General features: G+C 40.4%; 1 protein-coding gene across 1 annotated transcript in view; it reads left to right on the forward strand.

Moving 5' to 3' along the window:
• LOC100770382 (doublecortin domain-containing protein 2) overlaps positions 1-11,433 on the forward strand; it is a 187,551-nt gene extending 176,118 nt beyond the window's left edge. Inside the window, exons 10-11 of the mRNA XM_027409331.2 lie at positions 7,089-7,391; positions 10,867-11,433. Of these exons, the coding sequence (XP_027265132.1) occupies positions 7,089-7,391; positions 10,867-10,971 (408 nt within the window). The 3' untranslated portion in view covers positions 10,972-11,433. The remainder of the gene's footprint in view (positions 1-7,088; positions 7,392-10,866) is intronic.
• The last annotated feature ends 11,090 nt before the right edge of the window (positions 11,434-22,523 follow it).

Consider the following 22,523-nt stretch of genomic DNA (forward strand, 5'->3'; position numbering starts at 1 on the left):
TCTTTCGCTCTCTTAACACTTCCTCCCAGGAAATGGTGGGGAACACTTACTGAAGTCTGTGTCCTTCAGCATCTGCAAATTAGGATAGCAGCAGTATCATTCTCAATTCATTGTCGAAGGTCAGTATGAATGTAATTATGCATATGAGATGCATAGAACATGACACCTGGTACCAGGAGAGTTCTTGATAAATATGCATCTCCCCCTTCTGTGCTTTCCCAAGGCACTTGTGACCCTTTACCTTACTAAAGACTAGGGACATCGCCAGGCAGTGGTGGCACACACCATTATCCCAAGCACTTGAGAGGCAGATGCAGGCAGATCTCTGTGAGTTCAAGACCAGCCTGGTCTACAAGAGCTCTAGTTCCAGGACAGGCTCTAAAGCCACACAGAGAAACCCTGTCAAAACAAACAAACAAACAAACAAACAAACCTAAAAACTAAAAAACATCCCCTAAAAACAAAAAGATGATCACAAGTCTGTAGCAGTGGGCTTAGAGATGAATAAGAGAAGACCTCTCCTTGGAATTTCCAGGGGTCCTCACAGAGAAGACCGACATTTCCCTCATCATTCTGTGTTCGCACCAGTATTTTTTGTGGGGAGTGGAGAGGCTCTGTTTTTGGTTAGCAGTTTGTATGTACTAATTTTGCATTGCCTACAATTAGAGGATTTGAGAGTCCCAAAGAAATCAGTAAGGGTGCCGAGCAGTGAGTAATTCTACCTGAAGGAACCAGGAGGCTTCATGGAGTAAGCAGTGCTCATTATGGGGAAAGATGTACTCTCCATGCACAGGCATAGGGAACAGCTTTGATACTGGTTGCACAGAGGAGTGGGCTAGGGATTTTGATTCTCCTCAGACCAGATTTCAGTCTGGAAAAGGCTGCCTTCAGTTTCCCTTTCCTGCCACATTTTGTGTGTGTGTGTGTGTGTGTGTGAGAGAGAGAGAGAGAGAGAGAGAGAGAGAGAGAGAGAGAGAGAGAGAGAGAGGATGAGGGAGGGGGAGGGAGGGAGGGGAGGGAGGGAGGGAGGGAGGGAGGGAGGGAGGGAGGAGGAGGGGTTGAGAACATGTATGTTCATATATGTAGGGAAGTGAGTACTTGGGTAATGGATGAGTGTACAAGGTCTGCTATGACAAAGAACTACAAGCTGAGTGGCTTCTTCAGCAGCAAGAATCTATTTTCTCCTGATTTGGTTGCCCTGAGGCTTCTATGTTTCTGGAGTTCTCACCAGGTCCCGCCACCCTTCAGCCCCAAATAAGCACACATCCTGTGGTGAGAGTCAACTAGCATCTCTGCCTTCTGAGAATCTGCTTGTATTTCACTGGTACTTATTTGCTTGTGTCTCTCACATGGAAGGGCCTCTATTTCCTAGTCCTTAATAGCTAAGGAGAATTTAATCAACAATATGAAATAGACTCATGACTTTGGAAAAGCATGTGTTCTGGAGGCTCACAGTGGCACATAGGTCACCAGTGCTGGGTATCAGGGAAGATTGTTCTTGTCTGTCCACCCTAGGTTGATTTGAAATATACATGCAAAAAAATTAAATTTTGAAACGTCTGACCTTATTATTATTATTTTCAAGACAGGGTTTCTCTGTGTAGCTTTGGATGTCCTGGAACCCACTCTGTAGAGCAGGCAGGCATCGAACGCAGAGATCTGCCTGACTCTGCCTCCTGGATGCTGAGATTAAAGGCATGTTACCACCACTGCCCAGCCTGTCTTATTCTATTAATCTAAGTATTTCCACATAGTCTTATCTCACCAGAGAAGGGTCCGGACCTGTTACTCCTTCTTCAACTACATAGCATCTCCTTTTCGGCCTCTCTCTGCCTACCTTTCCCAGAATTCTCCTCGTCTCCTAGTCCTGCCTATCTTCCTGCCTCTATTGGCCAAACAGTGTTTTATTCATCAGTTAATAAGAGAAACATATATACAGAAGGACATCCCCCATCACCTGTCTCCTGGGCTTCCATGTGATTGTTGGCCTCTGGGCCTCATGTGGACTTACCGCAGTCTTTGCAATTACCCTCTTTCCTTAAGGGCATCAATCACACTGAATTCAGGACCACAAATGACATCGCTTTGACTTTGTCACCTCTGTGGAGACTCTTCCCAATATATAGTCATCTTCTGAGGTTTGGAGCCTAACATCAGTTTGTGAATTGCTCAGGGAGGCCAGCAAAGCAGCTTATTCTGAAACCATGAGAAAATGTGGCACATCTCTGATTTCATGCTCCTCAAGTCTCACAGTGATACTAGTGTGAAGGGGTGGAGTTGGGTTTTAATGCCCGCATCTGTGCAGAGTGTGATGGATCAGTGAGGAGAAGAGGGGCAGAAGCTGAGACATGAGTCCAGCTCTGTCCTTCAGAGAAAACTGGTGTCTCTATTTTTCATAATGTTGAAAGGCATTGTCATCTCTGGTCCCAGCAAGCCACAACACTTCCCTTCTGTCTCATTGCCTACCTCAGGGTTAATCATGCTTGCATGCTGGGAAGTGAAATTAAGAGTGTTGCCTAGGGATGTATGTGCCTCCCTGCCCACACCAAGGTGGGGAATTGTGTCACCTCAGAGGCCCTGACATTTCAGGAAATTGTCCTTGCATTTGCATCTCTCCTGTTTTATGAAGTGGACAGCAGTTTGGAAATAAATATGCTTTCTGATAGTAACTTTGTTGCCAAGAATGTGTACCAGAGAAAGCAAAGAATAACCAGTGCTGCTGGGAGGCAGGCTGAGGAGTTTTGAAAATCATGCCTACCCATCCCAGTGGACCTTAATCATATGCCAGCTTGCTTTTAACTGTATAAACTCACAGAGGGAAAAAGCTAAGTGACTTAATCATTTGTTATTATATTCTAAATTTTATTTTTCTGTGTATGTATGCCACCATACATCTGTAGAGATCAGAAAACTACTTGTGGGAGTCAGTTATCGTCTTCCACTATATGGATTCTGGGGATGGAACTTAAGTCCTCAGGCTTGGCAGCAGGCACCTTTACCCACTGAGCCATCTCATTGGCCCAAGTGTCTTAATCTGAACATCACTTTGTCTCTATGTCAATGTGCCTTAGAGCCAGCCCAGTCTCTCAGTCCTCTACATGCGTGGTCTCCCTTGGTTGGTCCTGCTGCAGTCTTCTGAGGCCTGAGCTGTCCTCACCTTTAGAGGGGACTGAGAACTTGCTAAGCTTCCTGAGTTTTTTAAGTATGGCTACATTCTTGACTCTTAAGAACCTCTCTCCTTCTTCCAGAAGGGAATGTTTCAGTTGGGATGAAGTAGCTATACAACCACCCTCATGTAGAGGGGGGCATCTTTCTTCACAGGACCTTACCATAGTTTAGATTTTTCTCTCTGTCTCTGTCTTTCTCTCCCCCCCCCCCCCCGCATATGTCTGTTTGTGTGTGTAAAGCTGGGTGTTCCATCTGGGATGGTTTGATTGATGTATATGCTAGAAACATCTTTAATAATTTAATGTCTGCTTCAAAGGTATTCACACCAAAAAAAAAGCACATTGCTTTTTCACTTATTCATTACAGATCTGTCAGAGCAGAGTTTTGGGGTGTGTGTGTGTGTGTGTGTGTGTGTGTGTGTGTGTGTGTGTGTGTGTCTGTTTTCCCTGAATCACAGTGTCATGGTAATTGTAAATTTTATTCCAGACTATGGGTATTTTAAAGGAATATAAGCCTTTTAACTAATGTTACCATATTATTTAAATTGATCAAATTGCTATTTCAGTGTCATAATCTTACATCTTTTTAAGTTGTGCTAGGCAGCTGTGGCTTTATTTGATGACTACTAAGTAGCCATGCTGGGGAAGTCTAATGGAGATAATGGGATAAGAGCATAATGCTGATGGCTAGTGATGGTAATAACGGCAGGGAACCAGAGTGAAATTTGGAACTACATGCTAAGAGATCAGGGAACACACCAGCCCTCGGTAAAGAGAAAAAATGAACAGTTTGGGAATTAGTCAAAGAAAGAGGTTAAGACTAAGGGGAGGAAAAATAAGAATATAAAATCTAAAATCAAGAAATCATGTTCTCATTTTACAATTATTCTTAGTTGTAAATCTAGATGTCAGAAAATAGATTTTTCTCCTACTTACATGTAATCTGTTACGATAAATCTTTCTGCCAAAGCTGCCTGAGCCCTACCACCTTGTGGGTGGTCTCCCCCGGCTGCCCGAGTTCTGCCCGCCGTGTGGATGGACAAAATAATACAGAGACATATTAGGTGCAAAGCTGCTTGGCCAATGACTAGGATTCTCATCTGCTAGCTCAGTCTTAATTATCATAAATCTATATATTTTATAAGACTTATTGGACTCCTTATTGGCGTCCCTCCTTGCTGGTGGATCACATTGTGCTACTGGAGGAAGAACAGAAAAAGGGGACATTTCCTGTTTCCTCGCTTAGATATGATATGAGTCTCCTTGCTATGTCACTTCCTGCCTGGATCACCACTTATCTACTACATTTCCCAGAATCCTCTTTGACTTCTAGTCCTGTCTAACTTGCTGCCATTGGCCAAACAGAACTTTATTTAACAATCAATAAGATAAACATATACAGTACATTCCCCATCATCTCCTCTTTTCTGTCTAAATAAAAAGGATAACTTATCTTTTATAATAACTGAAGAAAACTATAACCGTAACTATCTGTCTTCAACTCTTATCAAAGACCACAGAAGGAAAATATATAAACTCTAGAATTGACAGAGACATCTGCTACCTGGACAGTCACCCACAGTTCCTCTGTAACATTGGGGCATCCATCTTCAGCCTATAGGCCGCAGTGTGGCTGGCACACTTGTCCATTTCAACAGGAACCCTTCAGTACAGTCTTGTTTTGTAAGTTCAGCAGTCACTTTCTTGTGGGTCCTGTATGGCCAGCTTATGCTGTAACAAACAGTCCAGGCAAGAGCAGTTTCTTGCCCAAATGGCTAATCTTGCCATGTTGAAAGCAAACTCCATAACAAGTTTCTTTGATGCCCATCCTCCTTTCTGATGTAATTGGTGTGCCAGGAGCAGTTGTGTCTCACTGCCAAGAAAAACCCTGAACCATTTAAATGCCATATTTCTGTAGGTCTTTGAAAGGTTTGAAGAATACCTAACCATCCCAAATACATCTCTGTAAATCTAGAAAACCTAACTAACCTAATTATAAATTTTGACTATTATAGGTAAAAGATCTGTATAAACACAATACCTAAACAAGAGGAGACATATACATATCACAAAATTGACCTTAAAGTTGTATCAATAAATGAAAATCTATACCAACACAAAGTATTTATTCCTATATCTTATTCCCCTCTTTTTTTCTTTAAAAAGAGATTGACTATGCTCATTACTATTTATAACCAACCCCATTTAAATGAAAACAAATATCTATAAACAGTATTTGGGAATTTGGGCGTCATTCCTTCTGAACAGCTTCCTGCTGATTGGGGGCGATATTCATACCATTGGAATCATGATAAAACACAGAAATCTGACACAAGTCCTTGTTTTCATAGTCTGAAAGGCTGTATCATCTCAGCTTCATGGGGTCTTGCTTGATTAAACCATATTAGTCTGGAAGGAATCCACAGCTTTTCATTTTCTGTGGAAACACAAGAAGAAAACTTTTTTTCCAAGTAGCCTGTCCTTAGACTTAAATTTTGAAGTCAAAGCATTTTTAAAATGTATAAGTTGGATTAATTTAGCAGCATTATAATCAAATGTATTTTAGCAGCAGTAAATCTTTCCTCAGCAATCAATTTAAAGACAACAATATGGCATATAGTATCCAGATTCTCTGTGTATTTTTCATCTTTAGGTGGCTTTTCTACTATTTTACTTTCTTTTGTTTCTTTTTTCCCGAGACAGGGTTTCTCTGTGGAAATCTGCCTGCCTCTACTTCCTTCAGCAAATCCTACCAGCGTGCGCCACCACAACTGGCTACTCTATTTCCTCCTGTTATTTTTTTCTCTCACAAGTCTACATATATTTCTAAACGAGTGTAAACATTTAGAGGTTTTTCTTTATTTGGATCTGTCCTTATTATCTTGGGAGTGCCGAGTCTAAACCCCAGAAGTGCCGGGACGGTGCGATCATCTTAATAGACTTTAACAATCACTCAGAGGATTGAGGACTGTATTTACATCCCTAAATAATTAAATAATGAGCTTTTTCTTTATTTTTGTGAATATATTATCTAGATACTCTCCTCCACATGTAAGGAGAATTGTACCAAGGCCCCAAGGCCAGGAGGTTGCCCTTGGGGAAGAAGTGGTAGAGGGCTGTCTTGACCTGGGGGGTGGTTGTTGATGCAGTGAGGTGCTGTCTGCACAGGGTACAGACAGGCTTAAAAATAGTAAGATGTTCTGGCCAAAGCAATTTCACAAACAGTGCATGTGGGTAGTTTCTAAGTCACTGGTGTGCAATTACGCCATTGCCTGAGAACATTCGAAAGATCCCGCTCTTCTCAGTTGTGAGCACTGTGGGTTTCTCTGTCCAATACTTCTTATAAACCTCTGACCAGCAGTCCTTACAAAGTTCAGCCCCTAGATCATACCAAGGGACTCTGGTAAAGGCACAGAAATGTTTGGTTTGCAGGTTGCTAATTCTTTAAACAGTGCAATCAGTGAGGCATGGTGCAGATGTCACCTTTCATGGCCACTAGAAGGACACATGAGTGTCTCCCCAGTGGCATCAAAGTGAGGGATACAGCCTTATTTTGTGATGTTTGCTTGAGGTGGGACACCAGTACTTTAGGCCAGACTTCCTGGGCTCAGCACTCACCCAGCTTGGTCTCCTGCTACATGGTATTGTGGGCACTGAGTGGGTTAGCATTTTTCTCACTCGGATGATGGGGGCAAGAAATATACTATGTGGGACTCTGTGCAGGCTTTTGCACTAGTGTGTGTTCTCTGCCTCTGTGGATCCTGGTCGGAGGCATTGCTGTCTTGAGCTCAAGTGTTCTAAACTTCTTGAGACTCTTTGAGGAGGTTTTACTTGGCTGTGAGATTCTGAGCATAGTTCTGTAGTGTGTGATGGAGGAGCCCTATCACACTTCTTTTACCCATTGTTTCTTTTGCTCCATAGAGGCCAGCAGAAATAGTTGATGAGGAAGAAGATGGGGAGAAAACAAACAAAGACATCAAACAGAAGGAAGACTTTTCAGCAATGAATGGTGAAACTGAAGATGGAGGGAGTAGTGAAGCTACTGATGCCCCTAAGCAAGAGGAGGGAATCCCAGACCATGCAGAGAAGAAGGCAAGTCCTTCCCGGGTAAATGGTACCACTGATGAAGAGAATGGTGAAGAATTGGACCAGGTTACTGAGGAGCTTCAACCGACAGTGGATGAGGAAGGAAAGGCTGAAGGAGACAACAGTGGACAAGATAAGGTACTTCTATTATTTTGGCTTGCTTATGCATGAATATGCATGTACACATGCTTGCCTACACGTGAACATGCTTAGGAAATTAGCCAAACACGTAGATTCTGCAGCAAAACTCCTTATGGTAGAGTAAGAAACACTGAGCACCGTTTAATTTCAATTTTTGCTTATTTCAATCAATTAGCAAGTACTGCCATGAATATTTGTTTCTTATCCTGTCATCTATCTACCCATCCATGTCCTCTATCTACCCCTCCATGTACCCAGATGGATAGATGTACCCATTCATCTATCCATCTGCCTATCCACTCCCTCACCACCTACCAGCCTGCAATCTGTCCATTTACCCGCTCACCCACCCACCTACCACACCCACCCACTCATCCACTCATCCATCCACCCACCCACCAGGCTAAGACTAGGGAAGAACAAACTAGAGAATGGTATCAAGTTCAGTGAGACCTGAAACTAATTTAAAGAACATCATGGCTGCTGGGCGGTGGTGATGGTGGCACACCTTTAGTCCCAGCACTCGGGTGGCCAACACAGGTGGATCTTTGTGAGTTCAAGGCCAGTCTGGTCTACAGAGAGAGTTCCATGACAGGCTCTAAAGCTACAGAGAAACCCTGTCTAGAAAAACAAATAAACAAACAAAAAACCAAACCAAACCAACAAACAAACAAAAAAACCCAACAACATCTTGGCTATTAACCAGGACTTCTTTGTTCTTTAGAGAAATTAAAGTCTAGTTGTTTAACCCACATTAAATAGATTAATGAAGCATCCAGCTTACCAGGTGCTGGTTTGTTTCACTGAAGCAAAGCACAAGAGAGAGAAAGGTTAGCAGCAGAGTAGTGTAAAGTGTTCTCACTGCCAAGCTTTAACAGTCAGTCCAAAATACCTGTATTCCACTATACCCTTTGATAACACATATTTAATATCTAAAGGAAAACACTTGGCACACCTCACGTTTCATCTTTACTCAAGATGAGATTTTCACAGTGTGGCAGTGTAAAACATACAGAATGCAATTCCTCATAAGGAGCTCAACATAGTCCTCCTGGCTGTATATAGAGAAACAATAGTGGGTTTCACAAAGTTCTCTGCTGTTGTAGCCTTTGATGAAAGCTTACAACATGAAATCAAAGTGCAATTCTACATGGGTCTCGGTCGGAAGATCCTGGTATGCAATCTTCCATTCAGTGTGTGACCTAGTTAGACTTCACAAAATGCATGTTTTGTAAAAATCTTCCTGTAATTTGCAACAACGCTGAATAAGGTCAGAGGGCATTATATTAAGTGAAACAAACCTGACACAAATACAGTATGAGCTCCTTTGTATAAAAAAGCTCATTTTATAGAAGCAAAGAGTAGAATGAAGGTTACCGGGGTCTAAGGGTTGGGTCTGGGGAGATGTTGGTCAAAGAACAGAACATTCCCATTCTGAGGAATAGGTTCTGGATCTGTGTTGTCCAGCATGGTGAATATTCCTAACAATGGATGCTTATACTAGAGGAGTGTTCCTATTCCTACAGCTATAGACGGAAACTGTGAGATAATGCAGATGTTAATGTGTTCAAGTTAGCCCACCCACAATGCACATTTATTTTAGGACATTATATTTTATGTCATAAACAAATATTTTTCAATTAAAATAGACCAATTTAAAAACTAAAGTAATAAAAAATAAGTTTTTGATAGGAATCAGGCATCATGTAAGATCAGAGTTGTATAATTTGGAAAGGGCTGAAGCATAGGTGTCTGTGGTGTGTAATGTGATGAGCCCAATTCTTGGGTGCTCGGATAAGTGGCTCATTGTCCCAGATGGAGCAGTTACTCTCAGGAGATGGAATCTTACTTTTTTGTCCCCTTTCTTGTAATGATTATATATGTTGTCTTCATTTGCCCTCATGCATTAATATACGTATACTTCAAGTATACCAAGTATATAAACTTCCAAACGTACATGTACTGCAAATTATACATTAACAATAACTTTCATGAAAAGATTCTTTAATCACAAAGGACTAAAAATTCAGTTTACATGTAACATTTTGTCATATGTAATAGTTCTTTTACAATGTGATAAATAAAAATATCAAGAAACAGATGACATACACGATAGCAACTGACACTATAGGAAACAGCAGGAAATAGAGGGCAAATACACAATAGTAACTGTTTCTATTGAGATTATTAGTTTATGCTATATTTATGATACCATTTGAGGTACTTCATGAGGAAGTAATGTGAAATAAAATACAGACCTGGAAACATACATACACACAATACATATATAGGCACATACATAAATATATATACATGCATATATATATACACAAAAGCATATACAGGCATAAATACATTCCTATATACATGTACACATATTTGCTTGCATATATACTTTTATAGATACATATAAGCACTTTTGCATGTACACACATATATGTATACATGCACACACATATATATTTACATTTACACATATCCATATACACACATGCACTCATACATATGAACATACATATACATTCATACATACAAGCATGCACACATACATATACACATACATGCATATATATGTATACACACATATAAGCACATGCATTTTTTAGTAAAAATCTTGCCTGTGGGGTTTAGTGATCTGGAGCTGTTCTTGTCCCTAAGACTGGGGCCCCTTGTGAGGCTGTGAAGCCTCCAGAATTTCATGGGCTATAGTTTGAAAACTAGCCAGTTCTCATCTCACACCTTAGCAGCAGGCTAATGGGTGGATGAATCATAAATGAGATGAATGTCACTGATAATAGGAGCTGTGAAAGGAACAAAGGTTGTTCTGGAGAAAAGCTGCTTGTATGCTTTGGTTTTATGTCCTGCTCTTACCTACCAGACATGGATACCCTCTGGCACTTGGCATCATGCTATCCATCTGCAGAAATGTGGTGGAAGAGGATCATAGGGAGCACTCCTAGCTAGTGAGACATGAAGGAGAAGCTGAGATATTGTTTCTTCACTCACTTTGGAAATACTTAGCTGAAAAGTGTGCACATTTGAGCAAAAAAGTGAAAGAGACACAGAGAAAGAGTGAGAAAAATAACCCTGCCACATAAGAGATGATACCTGCTTTCATTTCATCTAGTTATTTCTTTGTTTTTCCAGACAGGATGGCCTCAAAACTATTATGCAGTTGAGGGTGGCCTTGAACTCCCGATCTTCTGCTCCTTCCTCTTAATTGCTGGGATTATGAATATGTGCTGCCACACCTGATTTTAAAGCACATATTGGAGTATGGTCACATGAGTTGTCAGTCCAAATAAAGGGCTGAAGTAGCAAGCTGGGGGAAATGACTGACTGCAACCAAGGGAGCGCGAGGCATAGTTTGTAGTTGAATACTTATCTGGTTAAATGGGACATTTGTGTGAACTTTATTATCCTCATGAAGCAAAGAGCTAATTATCCATGTTTTGGCCTATTTTACTTCCAGGCAGACTCAGATGCTCAAAGACCACCAAGACCAGAAGTGACAATAACCAGCCCTCAAGAAAATGAAGAGAATGAACAAAACAAGGACTCTTCTGCTGTGGCATAGGTGGTTTTAAAGCAGGGCATACATGGGACGTAAGAGCATGAAGGGATGCAATACTTGAATAATGAACATGACATCTCTGTAAGACAGACTCGGCAATATGGTGGGGCACTACCTGCTGAATTTTAGAAATAGAAGCTAAGAGGAAGGAAGGTTAGGAAATTTGTAGCTCAAAGCAGAATGACTTATGTTTATGACAGATGTAAAAAAAAAAGTTCCTTTAAAAGAATCAAATAAGTGAGACAGAGAGGATTTGTACCTTAAGACAGCTGACACCCATGTTTGTAAAGGAGGAGGATGTGGGCTTGCTCCCATTAGAAACTTTATTATAGACTTGGAAGCAAGACTATTGGCAGCTTGTTCTAAAGCATTTATCTAGGGAAGTATAGATTTTTAAAGAGTTGGTAATAGGAAAACATGTATTATGTTCTTAAAGCAATAAACTGTTGATTGAACAAATTGCAATTTAGTTTCAGAGATAATTTGAAGATGGCAATGGCTCCAAATGCCCTGAAGCTGTTGACGTTCCTTTTTTTTCCTCCAGTCAAGGTCTATCTCTGGCAAAGTTAAATCAGTCTTCTGAGGGGAGGAAATGCTTCTCAAGGGTATTGGTGATTCCCACCAAGTGTGCCTGCTCTGGCACACTCTCAAGCAGGAACCAGAGAGATCTGGAAATCCTGAGATATTTACTGGCATAGTCTGTTTGTACCAGAACAAACCCTTTGCCCTCTTATATGCTGTTGGAAACTCAATATTGGTAAAGATTGAATTCTTTCCAAAATTTTAAAAAACAATATTTTACTAAATACTAAGGAATAGAATAGGAAGTAATAAGTCCCTCCGTCCTTCCATCTGTCTGTCCATATATCCATCCATCCATCAATCTCCTAACCTTTTAGACGTTCAAGCAGATTCTTTTCTATAAATTTAGATTCCATCTGATGGAAATTGGTGAAAAAACTTAATTTTTCCATAGCTCCTGATTTTATTTTGTGAATAGATTAAATTAATGTGCTTTCTCCTTATGAGATATAGATGAGGGTAAAGATAGTTGCATTAGTTTGATGATCATAGTAGAAAGATGTGACTTTTCCCTAAATATAGAAATACTATGTTTTTCTCATTTTAAAGAATATGGTTTTACTCATATAGAGAATTTAAACTGGGAAATTTTAACTTCTAGTGCTTTTGTAAGATCCATTGCTATTGTAAGTCTAAAAGATTGTTTTCTCCTCTAGATTTCACAACCAACCATCTGGGATCAAAATAGTTGTGAGTTATATATACTAAAGTAATATAGAAAATAGATGCATTGCCTTCAAATGCTATTTTGATTTTTCCATACATAGAAAATATGAACAGAGCTTATGATGTCACAGTATTTGAGAGAGATCGTGACACAGGGCCTGGGAATATGGGAGGATGGATTTTAACTGGGACACAATCTGGATTGTGCTTTCTCTGTACCGTCTTACTTTCCCAAATGTGACAGTATAGCACACATGGACTGTCAGCAGCCATCTTGCACTGGTAGGGAAAAAGAAAAGCTGGCCTTCTGATGTGAAATTCTGGAGTCTGGTGGAATTGAAACATTGGGAGTTTTGTACATGACCAGAAGTGACTTTGATTGGCGTCACCTTCAGGGAGGGGTGTGTTACATGCTTGGCATCTGTGGAAGCCTTTATTGCATGACCATCACCTTCCTGCTACTATCACTACCGGGCAGCCCACGATTCTCTGTGTTCTCCTAGGGTCTCAAGGAGACTTGTTTTTTAGGACATTTTTCTTGCATTTTATTTTTTAGTGTCAGAATGCCAGACTCATCCATAGGAATAGCATGATATGTTCCTGTCTCCAGTTTTATTCTGAAAGGGTTAATTCTTGCTGTGATGTCTAAAGACACACCATGTCATATGTGTGGCTTAGAATCAATCACATATCTCTGTGGGTGCACAGCTGTGAGGTGACACTGACATGTTTTATGCTGTCTATCCTAGGGCAGGGCTCAAAACCCAGAAGCCTGAAGATTTTGTCTTTTGTTTTGTTTTTTTGTTTTTTTTTAAACAATCTTATTTTACATAGCAATCCCCTGTTCTGTCTCCCTTCCATCATCCCATGCCCCCCACCGGCCCCCCCAACCCCCACCCATTCCCCAAGGATAGATAGGCCTTCTATGGAGGATCATCAAAGTCTGTTACATCATTTGGGGGAGGCCCTTCTCCATGTATCTGGGCTGAGAGGGTATCCCTCCATAGGGAATGGGCTCCCAAAGTTCATTTGTGCACTAGGGATAAATACTGGTTCCACTGTTAGAGGTCCCATAGACTTCCCAGGCCTCCTAACTGGCACCCATATTCAGAGGGCTTGGTTTGGTCCAGTGTTGGTTCCGCAGCTTTATGACTAGGGTTCCTGTGCTCTCACTAGGTCAGATCAGCTGTTTCTATAGGTTTCTCTAGCACAGTCTTGACTCCTTTGCTTATCACTCCTCCCTCTCCACAACTGGATTCCAGGGGTATGGCTCAGTGCTTAGCTGTGGGTGCCTGCTTCTGCTTCCATCAGCTACTGGATGAAGGCTCTAGGATGGCAATTAAGGCAATCATCAATCTCACTACAGGGGAAGGGCATCAAAGGCAGCCTCTCTACTACTGCCTAGATTCTTAGTTGGGGTCATCTTTGTGGATCTCTGAACATTCCCTAGTGCCAGATTTCTCTTTAAACCTCTACTGGCTCCATCTATTAGGGTATCTCTTTTCTTGCTCTCCTCTATTCCTCTTCTGACTTAGTTTTCCTGGTCCCTCATGTCCTCCTCTCCCTCCTCTTCTCCCCTTCTCTTTTTCCTACCCCCATGCTCCCAATTTGCTCAGGAGTTCTTGTTCCTTTCCCCTTCTTCTAGGGACCATGTATGTCTCTCTTAGGGTCCTCCTTGTTTCCTAGTTTCTCTGGTGGTAAGGATTGTAGTCTGGTTGTCCTTTGCTCTATGTCTAATATCCATATATGAGTGAGTACATACCATTTTTGTCTTTCTGTGTCTGGGTTACCTCACTCAGGATGGTTTCTTCCAGTTCCATCCATTTGCCTGCGAATTTCAAGATTTCATTGTTTTTTTTTTTTTCTGAGTAATACTCCATTGTGTAAATGTACTACATTTTCTCCATCCATTCTTTGGTTGAGGGGCATCTAGGTTGCTTCTAGGTTCTGGCTATTACAAACAACTCTATTATGAACATAGTTGAACATATGTCCTTGCTGTATGAATGTGCATCTTTTGGGTATATGGTTAAGAGTGGAATTGTTGGATCTTGAGGTAGACTGACTTCCATTTCCTGAGCAACCTCCATACTGACTTCCAAAGTGGTCTTACAAGTTTGCACTCCCACCAGCAGTGGAGGAGTGTTCCCCTTTCTCCACACCCTCTCCAGCATAGTCTGTCATTGGTGTTTTTGATTTTGACCATTCTGACAGGAGTAAGATGGTAACTCAGAGTTGTTTTGATTTGCATTTCCCTGATGACTAAGGATATTGAACACTTTCTTAAGTGTCTTTCAGCCATTTTAGATTCCTCTATTGAGAACTGTCTATTTAGTTTTGTACCCCACTTTTTAATTGGATTGTTTGGTGTTTTGGTGACTAGCTTCTTGAGTTCTTTGTATATTTTGGAAATCAACCCTCTGACAGATGTGGGGTTGGTGAAGATCTTTTCCCATTCTGTGGGCTGCTGTTTTGTCTTGTTGACTATGTCCTTTGCCTTACAGAAGCTTCTAAGTTTCAGGAGGTCCCATTTATTAATTGCCAATCTCAGTGTCTGGGTACTGGAGTTATGTTCATGAAGTGATACCAATTTGTTGAAGAGTACCTCCCATTTTCTCTTCTAAGAGGTTCAGTGTGGCTGGATTTATGTTGACGTCTTTGATCCATTTGTACTTAAGTTTTGTGCATGGTGATAGATAAGGATATATCTATAGTCTTCTACATGTCAGCATCTGATTTTTCCAGCACCATTTGTTGAAGATGCTTTCTTTTTTCCATTGTATAACTTTAGCCTCTTTGTCAAAAATCAGGTGAAAAGACCAAACCTAAGAATAATAGGTATAGAAGAAGGTGAAGAACTCCAGCCCAAAAGTCCAGAAAACATATTCAACAAAATCATAGAAGAAAACTTTTCCAACCTAAAGAAGGTCATGCCTATGAAAGTACAAAAAGCTTACAGAACACCAAGTAGACTGGACCACAAAAAAAATGTTCCCTCACTGCATTATAATCAAAATACCAAACTTACAGAATAAAGAAAAAAATATTAAGAGCAGCAAAGGAAAAAGGCCAAGTAACATATAAAGGCAGGCCTATCAGAATTACACACGACTTCTCAATGGAAACTCTGAAAGCCAAAAGGTCCTGGATAGATGTTCTACAAACTCTAAGGGACCATGGATGCCAACCCAGACTACTATACCCAGCAAAGCTTTCAATCACTATAGATGGAGGAAACAAGATATCCCATGACAAAACCAGGTTTAAGCAATACATATCCACAAATTCAGCCCTATAGAAAGTTCTGGAAGGAAAACTCCAACCCAAGGAAGTTAACTCCACTCACAAAAACGTAGGCAATAGATAATCCCACTTTACCAAAAGAAAAAAGAAAAAAAAAAAAGGCACTGCAGGGGGGAGGGGTATAATACCACCACCACCACCAAATCCAAAGCAAACAAGAATTAAAAATCAATAGTCATTAATATCCCTCAGTATCAATTGTCTTAAGTCACCTATTAAAAGACACAGGCTAACAGAATGGATACAAAGACAGAATCCATCCTTCTGCTGCATACATGAAATGCACCTCGACTTCAAAGACAAATGTCACCTCAGAGTAAAGGGATGGGGAAAGATTTTTCCAATCAAATGGACCCAAGAAACAAGCTGGTGTAGCAATCCTAATATCTAACATATTAGACTTCAAGTTTTTCTTTAGGGGGCTGGCAAAATGGCTCAGCAGCTAAGGTGCTTGCCACCAAGCCTGATGCCCTACACTGTGGCAAGCACATACACAAAGCACCTCCCCTCAGTTAAATAAATACTTGTAGATCCGTCATTTTCTTTAGACAACCTGTCTTATACACAGAAGACAAATTTCACTCATTTAGGGAAGATCAATGTGCTTAAAGCTGTGGCTGTAGTCAGGCACAAGTGTCTCACACCTGTATTCTCACAATTTGGGAGATGGAAGTAGAATCAAGGATTACAAGTCATCCTTGGCTACATAGTGTGTTTGGAGCTAATCTTCGCAACTGGAAATCCTGTCTTAAAAACCAACTGACAACCAACCCACCCACCCACCAACCAACCTACCTACCCACCTACCCACTCCAAACTAAAGCTAAACTTGCCACTGCAGAAAAAATCAGAAGGTATATTCATCATGTTACCAGGAGGCATATTCAGCATGTTAAGTATTTATTCTAGAGAATCAATTCTACACTTTTCTTCTTGTTAAAGTAGCAAAAGCAAAGTGGAAAGGTAACCTAATCACTGAGTAGAGAGCCGGTGCCTCATCTGAACCGGTGCCTATCAGAACAAAACAGAAAACATAATGTAGATGCATATCAGTACTTCGATGGGTACAGCCATGCATTGCCAGACATTAGGGACCCCTCACTGATGTTCATACAGCAAGACTCTCAAGTGGGGGAGAAGCAGTCCTAACAGCGTGAGAGTAAACAGTGAAAGGCTACTGTTAACACAGTGTTTTAGTTTTGCTTTACTGAGACCAGGAGATCCAATGTTTGTCCCAAATAAGAAAGCTATCAGCATCATTTAAACTAGGCATGGTGGCATATGCCTGTTATCCCAGTGCTCTAGAGGAAGAGGCAAAAGGATTAGAAGTTAAAGGTCATTTTCAGCTACATAATGAGTTCCAGCCTAGTCTGAGCTGTAAGAGACCTGTCTAAAAACAGGAAGGAATGTTAAAATTAGTTTTAGTCTCATTTTAAAAATGAGAGATGTGTATCTAGTTTCCTGAATTGGTGGCAGACTACAATTTGTGAAGCATCCTAAAGTACTTACTATGTGTACTATTTTGAGGGGTGGGAAGAAAACCTAGAACTCCTCCTTGTGCCCAGGAACTGGGTACAACATAGTGTGATTGAAATACAATGTCACTGGGGGTGGAACCAGTTTCTTGAAGGTTAGTCTTTTTTCTAAGCAGAGACCCCTAGACTTTCTTGTTACTGGCTGTTATGTTCATAAACATCATAAAGTTTTTGTTTTTGAAAAATACCTTGGCATATAGATAGGTCTTGCTTTTACATTGTGCATTTTACCCCCATGAAATCTGAAAGACAAGTAGAGAATGAAAGAATGTCCCTGTATGTTGGGGAGGAAATAAATTATTGTTTATGAAGAGTCATAACACTTGTAGGGGAGCTGGAAAGAATTAAAAATAATAGGAATGTAGGAAATGAATTAAATGTAGGAAAGAATTAAAAATAATAAAGAAAAAAAGCACTTATAAAATCCAGGGGGACTAGTGGCCTCTGGCTTTTGGAGCCAGTGACTGACTAGCTCCACTCTGTGACTACGACGAAATGAATTCTGTGCAGGGTTAACAGCTTGAAATGCATGGTTTAATTGGCTGTTTCAAAAAAATGGGAGTGGTGGTGATCAACTTTACAAGATTGCAGGAAGCTCTGTTGTTTTTGTGTTTTCCTTGCATCTTAAATTGCTGACATGCACATGGTAATGGGTACTTCTTAATGCGCTATGTAAAGATTAAATTAAGCTCATCATTTCTGTAGCATTTATTATATTTAGAATGCCTTTTTGTCAGGAAAAGTATGTGTTGTGATCAAATTATGAGACATAGTTTTCATTTCTGTATGAGAGCACATTCTAAAGTGCTTTCACACCCTGCCTGTCCCGTGAGTAGATGAGGGTTTCCATGTAGTTAACACACATGTTCAGCATTTCCATATGATATTGTGATGTTAATATTTCATGTGTGAATTCCTTTTATAGCCCTTTTCAGGAACACAACAGATATAACACAGACCTATGTAGGCATTCAGCTCATTAGAGGATACTTCTGTTTGTATATAGCATAGACATTAAGCTCCATCATGTATTTTTTTTTACAATTTCATATGCATGTTTATTTGATAAAAATTCAGATCTATTAAAATCGTTATTTCTTTATTTTATGAAATATATTTAGAGATGCACATGACATGTATTTTGTATACAGACAACCACAGAAATAAATGTATAATTTTACAAAGAGTGTCACTCAAATTCAGTTTGTGGGACTCTTCACTGCTTCCTTTTTAAATAGTTTTGTTCCTCCCTCCACGATTAAGAAACAGACACAAAACCTCCATGATTTGGACACCTTGATGGTGGAGCATATGCTTAAGCATCTCTTGGACACATTAGCTCATCTTTGTCATTCCACTGGAGCAACACAGTAAACCCCAGCCCAGAAGCAAGTGTCTAAACTACCAGAGGTAGGCCACTTTGCAGACATGGTTAATCAATGTCAGAAACGTCTCACAGCCAATAGAACCTCCACAAGGCGCTGCCACATCGCTTGCATTCGTCTGTTATACTTGTTTATGAGAATAAACACAAGCTCTCTTGCAAGCTTCTGAGTGGAGTTTTTTCCTCAATGGGGCTTCAGTCTATAAAATTGTTACACAGTGTTACGATAAATTTTTCTGCCAAAAGCTGCCTGAGCCCCACGGCCACATGTGAGCTTTACGCCAGCCACCTGCCCGAGTTAGGCCCAAATGAATACACAGAGACTTGTATTGGTTCAAAGCTGCTTGGCCAATGACTAGGATTCCTCATCTGTTAGCTCCGTCTTAATTATCATAAATCTATATATTTTATAAGACTTATCTTATCGGACATCTTATTGGCATCCCTCCTTGCTGGTGGATCACATTGTGCTGCTGGAGCAGGAGCGGAGGGGAAAAGAGGGACACTTCCTGTTTCTCCTTTTTTAAACATGAGTCTCCTTGCTATGTCACTTCCTGCCTGGATCACCACTTCTTTACTACATTTCCCAGAATCCTTTTTGACGCCTAGTCCCGTCTAACTTGCTGTTTCATTGGCCAAACAGTATTTTATTTAACAATCAATAAGATAAACATACACAGAAGTACTTCCCCCATCAACATAGTCTCTCCAATGCTCTCATAGTCAAACTCAATCTTCCCTTAAGAAGACAAATGATACCGGAATGCCTAGCACTTCTGGCTGATCTAACAAATTCATTGGTTTGGTAGCAAGAAAAATGACATGAAAATGCAAGAAAAAAAAGCAAAACAGTAAGTTTAAAACTAGATGAGGCAACGATCTCTGGTTTCCACTGTTCACTCTTTCACTTACTGTTTATTTATTGGGCTTGAGTATTTTCTTTTTCGGTGTGTGCATTTGTCTGTGTGTGCCATGTGTGTGTGTGGGGGTACCTTTGGTGGGCAAGAAGAAGTTGTCAGATTCCCTGGAGCTGCAGTTACAGGTGGTTGTGAGCTGATGTGCTGGGAACTGAATCTGGATCCTTAGTGTGGAGCCATCTCTTCAGCGCTGTTTTTTTTTTTTTTTTTTTTTTTTTTTTTTATTGTTGTTGTATTCATTTGAAACCAGATCTCACTGTGTAGTCCTCAGTGGCCTGAAACTTATCGTGCAGCCCAGGTTGGTTTCAAATTCACAACTATTTTCTTGCGTCAGCCTTCCATGCTGGGACCATAAAGGGTAAGTTTACCCTGCTTGGCAATCATTGTTCCTTTAAATATTTATTTTATTTTTAAAAACTCCTCCCCCCCCACTGCAACTGACATGGCAGTCAGGAGACAGTGTGCAGGAGCTGGGTTTTCCTCCTACCATATGGGTTCTGGGTCTGTCAGAGGTCATCAGCTTCCCTTACCTTCTGAGTCTTCTCATCTGTTCCCTCAAGTTGCTCCTTTGGGCTGCAGGTAAAAGTTAGGCTTGCACTGGTTCCCCTAATCCTCTGCTCATTTGTTGACTTCTTGGCCTTTCTTTTAAATCCCCGAGCCTCCATGAGCAATCTCATTCATAACCTTAAGATCTCCTTATGTGTTGTGACTTCCAAACTGACTACTAGCTGGGCTTCTCCCTGGGAACTCCAGACCTCTGAATACAACTTTTGACTAGGCATCTTGGTTCCTCCAAGTCAAATGTCCTGTTCTTGGAAGACACACTTCTACCTCCCCTTTTCCCCACTCTGGTTCACGGCACCAGTTGCTATCCCAGGAATTACAGGATTGTATCATCACAATCACTTCACTGGGGTCAAATCCATGGCTTCCTTCATGTTAGGCAAGCACTCTACCAACTGGGAAATATCTTAGCTCTATTACAGTTTGGAAAACATTTTGTTGTTGTTGTTTTGGGTACCACTTGCTTTCTGTTTAGTTACCTTCCTCTGTTCTTATCACTAATATTTCCTTCTGTTTTTGTGTTTGCTGTAACTCCTTCAGCTGAGTGCCTTGCTAATTGCATTTTGGCTTCTTCCACTTCTGACATATGCTTTTGAGGTTTTGAATGTACCAGCATGTTTCACATCAGTGAGAACAACAGGTTTTGAGATAAAATATTTGTGACTGCAATTTGACTGTAAAAAGTTTTTGTGAATTTCTCTATTCTTTGACTCATGGCCAGGAGGATAGTCTGGGAGTGCTTGTCCCTTCCAAGTCCCCTTTGATTGACTGGTTCATCAACCCTCCAACTGCAGTGAGCACTGAGTACCAGGACACCTCTCCTCAGTCAGAGGGACATTATAATGACCAGGAGGTTCATTCCCGAATTATTGGCTTGCACCCAATGGCTGACTGGCATGGGAAGCAAAAACTTCAGTGCCTTGCTTCAGGTGGAACTGACTCTGGTACAGTTTCTATTCCAAAGCTGCTGGTGGGTGCAGGCTGAAGGTACTTTTCAGTTGGGTGTATCCTTGATTTACTCCATCTCCCCACTCTTGCTTCTCATATACTTCTTAAGAATGCCCCTTCATAAGTCTATATAAAAATGGACAATGCAGATGAAGCAGAAGAGAATGACCTTAAAAACATCTTCATGAAAATGATAGAGGACCTCAAAGAGGACATGAGAAAATTCCTTAAAGAAATGGAAGAAAAACAAACCAAAAATTACAAGATATCAACAAATCTCTCAAGGAAACAGTTCAAGACCTAAAAAAATGAAATAGAGACAATAAAGAAAGCACAATCTGAGGGAATGCTGGAAATAGAAAAGCTGGGTAAATGATCAGGAACTACAGACGCAAGCATAACCAACAGAATACAAGAGATGGAAGAGAGAATCTCAGGTGTTGAAGATACACTAGGAGAAATAGACACATCAACCAAAGAAAATCTTAAGTCAAACAAATCCCTAACACAAAACATCCAGGAAATATGGGATACTGTGAAAAGACCAAACCTAAGAATAATAGGTAAAAAAGAAGGTGAAGAAATCCAACTCAAAGGCACAGAAAACATATTCAACAAAATCATAGAAGAAAACTTTCCAAACCTAAAGAAAGACATGCCAAAGAAAATACAAGAAGCCTACAGAACACCAAATAGACTGAATTGCCACATAATAATCAAAACACCAAACATACATAATAAAGAGAAAATATTAAAAGCAGCAAAGGATATTCAGGTTTCTCATCAGATCATATAAATCTTTTTCTTTTTATCAAAAGCAGCAAAGGTAAAAGGTCAAGTAACATGTAAAGGCAAACCTATCAGAATTACACCTGATTTTTCCATGGAAACTCTGAAAGCCAGAAGGTCCTGAATAGATATTCTAACTACACTAGGAGACCACGGAAGCCAGCCCAGACTACTATATCCAGCAAAGCTTTCAATCAATATAGATGGAGAAAACAAGATATTCCATGACAAAACCAGATTCAAACAATACATATCCACCAATCAAGCCCAATACAGAAAGTGCTGGAAGGAAAACTGCAACCCAAGGAAGTTAACTACAACAAGAAAAATGTAGGTAATAGATAATCCACTTTACCAACAGCCAAAAGAAAAAAATGAATAGAATCCCACACATAATTTTGCCACCATCACCAAATAAAAAACAAACAAGAATGAACAATCAATGGTCATTAATATCCCTCAACATTAATGGTCTCAACTTTCCTATAAAAAGACACAGATTAGCAGAATGGATAAGAAGACAGAATCCATCCTTCTGCTACATACAAGAAACACACCTCACATTCAAAGACAGACGGTACTTAAGAATTAAAGGTTGGGAAAAGATTTTCCAATCAAATGGACCCAAGAAACAAGCAGGGGTAGCAATCCTAATATCAAACAAATTAGACTTTAAACTAAAATCAATAAACAGAGATGAAGGAGGGTCACTTCCTACTCATCACAGGAGAAATCCATCAGGATGAAGTCTCAATTCTGAACATTTATGCCCCAAATACAAAGCATCCACGTTTGTAAAAGAAACATTACTAAAACTCAAATCACACATAAAACCACACACACTTATAGTGGGAGACTTCAACACCC

This window comes from Cricetulus griseus, chromosome 3, assembly GCF_003668045.3.
Source record: "Cricetulus griseus strain 17A/GY chromosome 3, alternate assembly CriGri-PICRH-1.0, whole genome shotgun sequence".
In the NCBI taxonomy this organism is placed as follows: domain Eukaryota; kingdom Metazoa; phylum Chordata; class Mammalia; order Rodentia; family Cricetidae; genus Cricetulus; species Cricetulus griseus.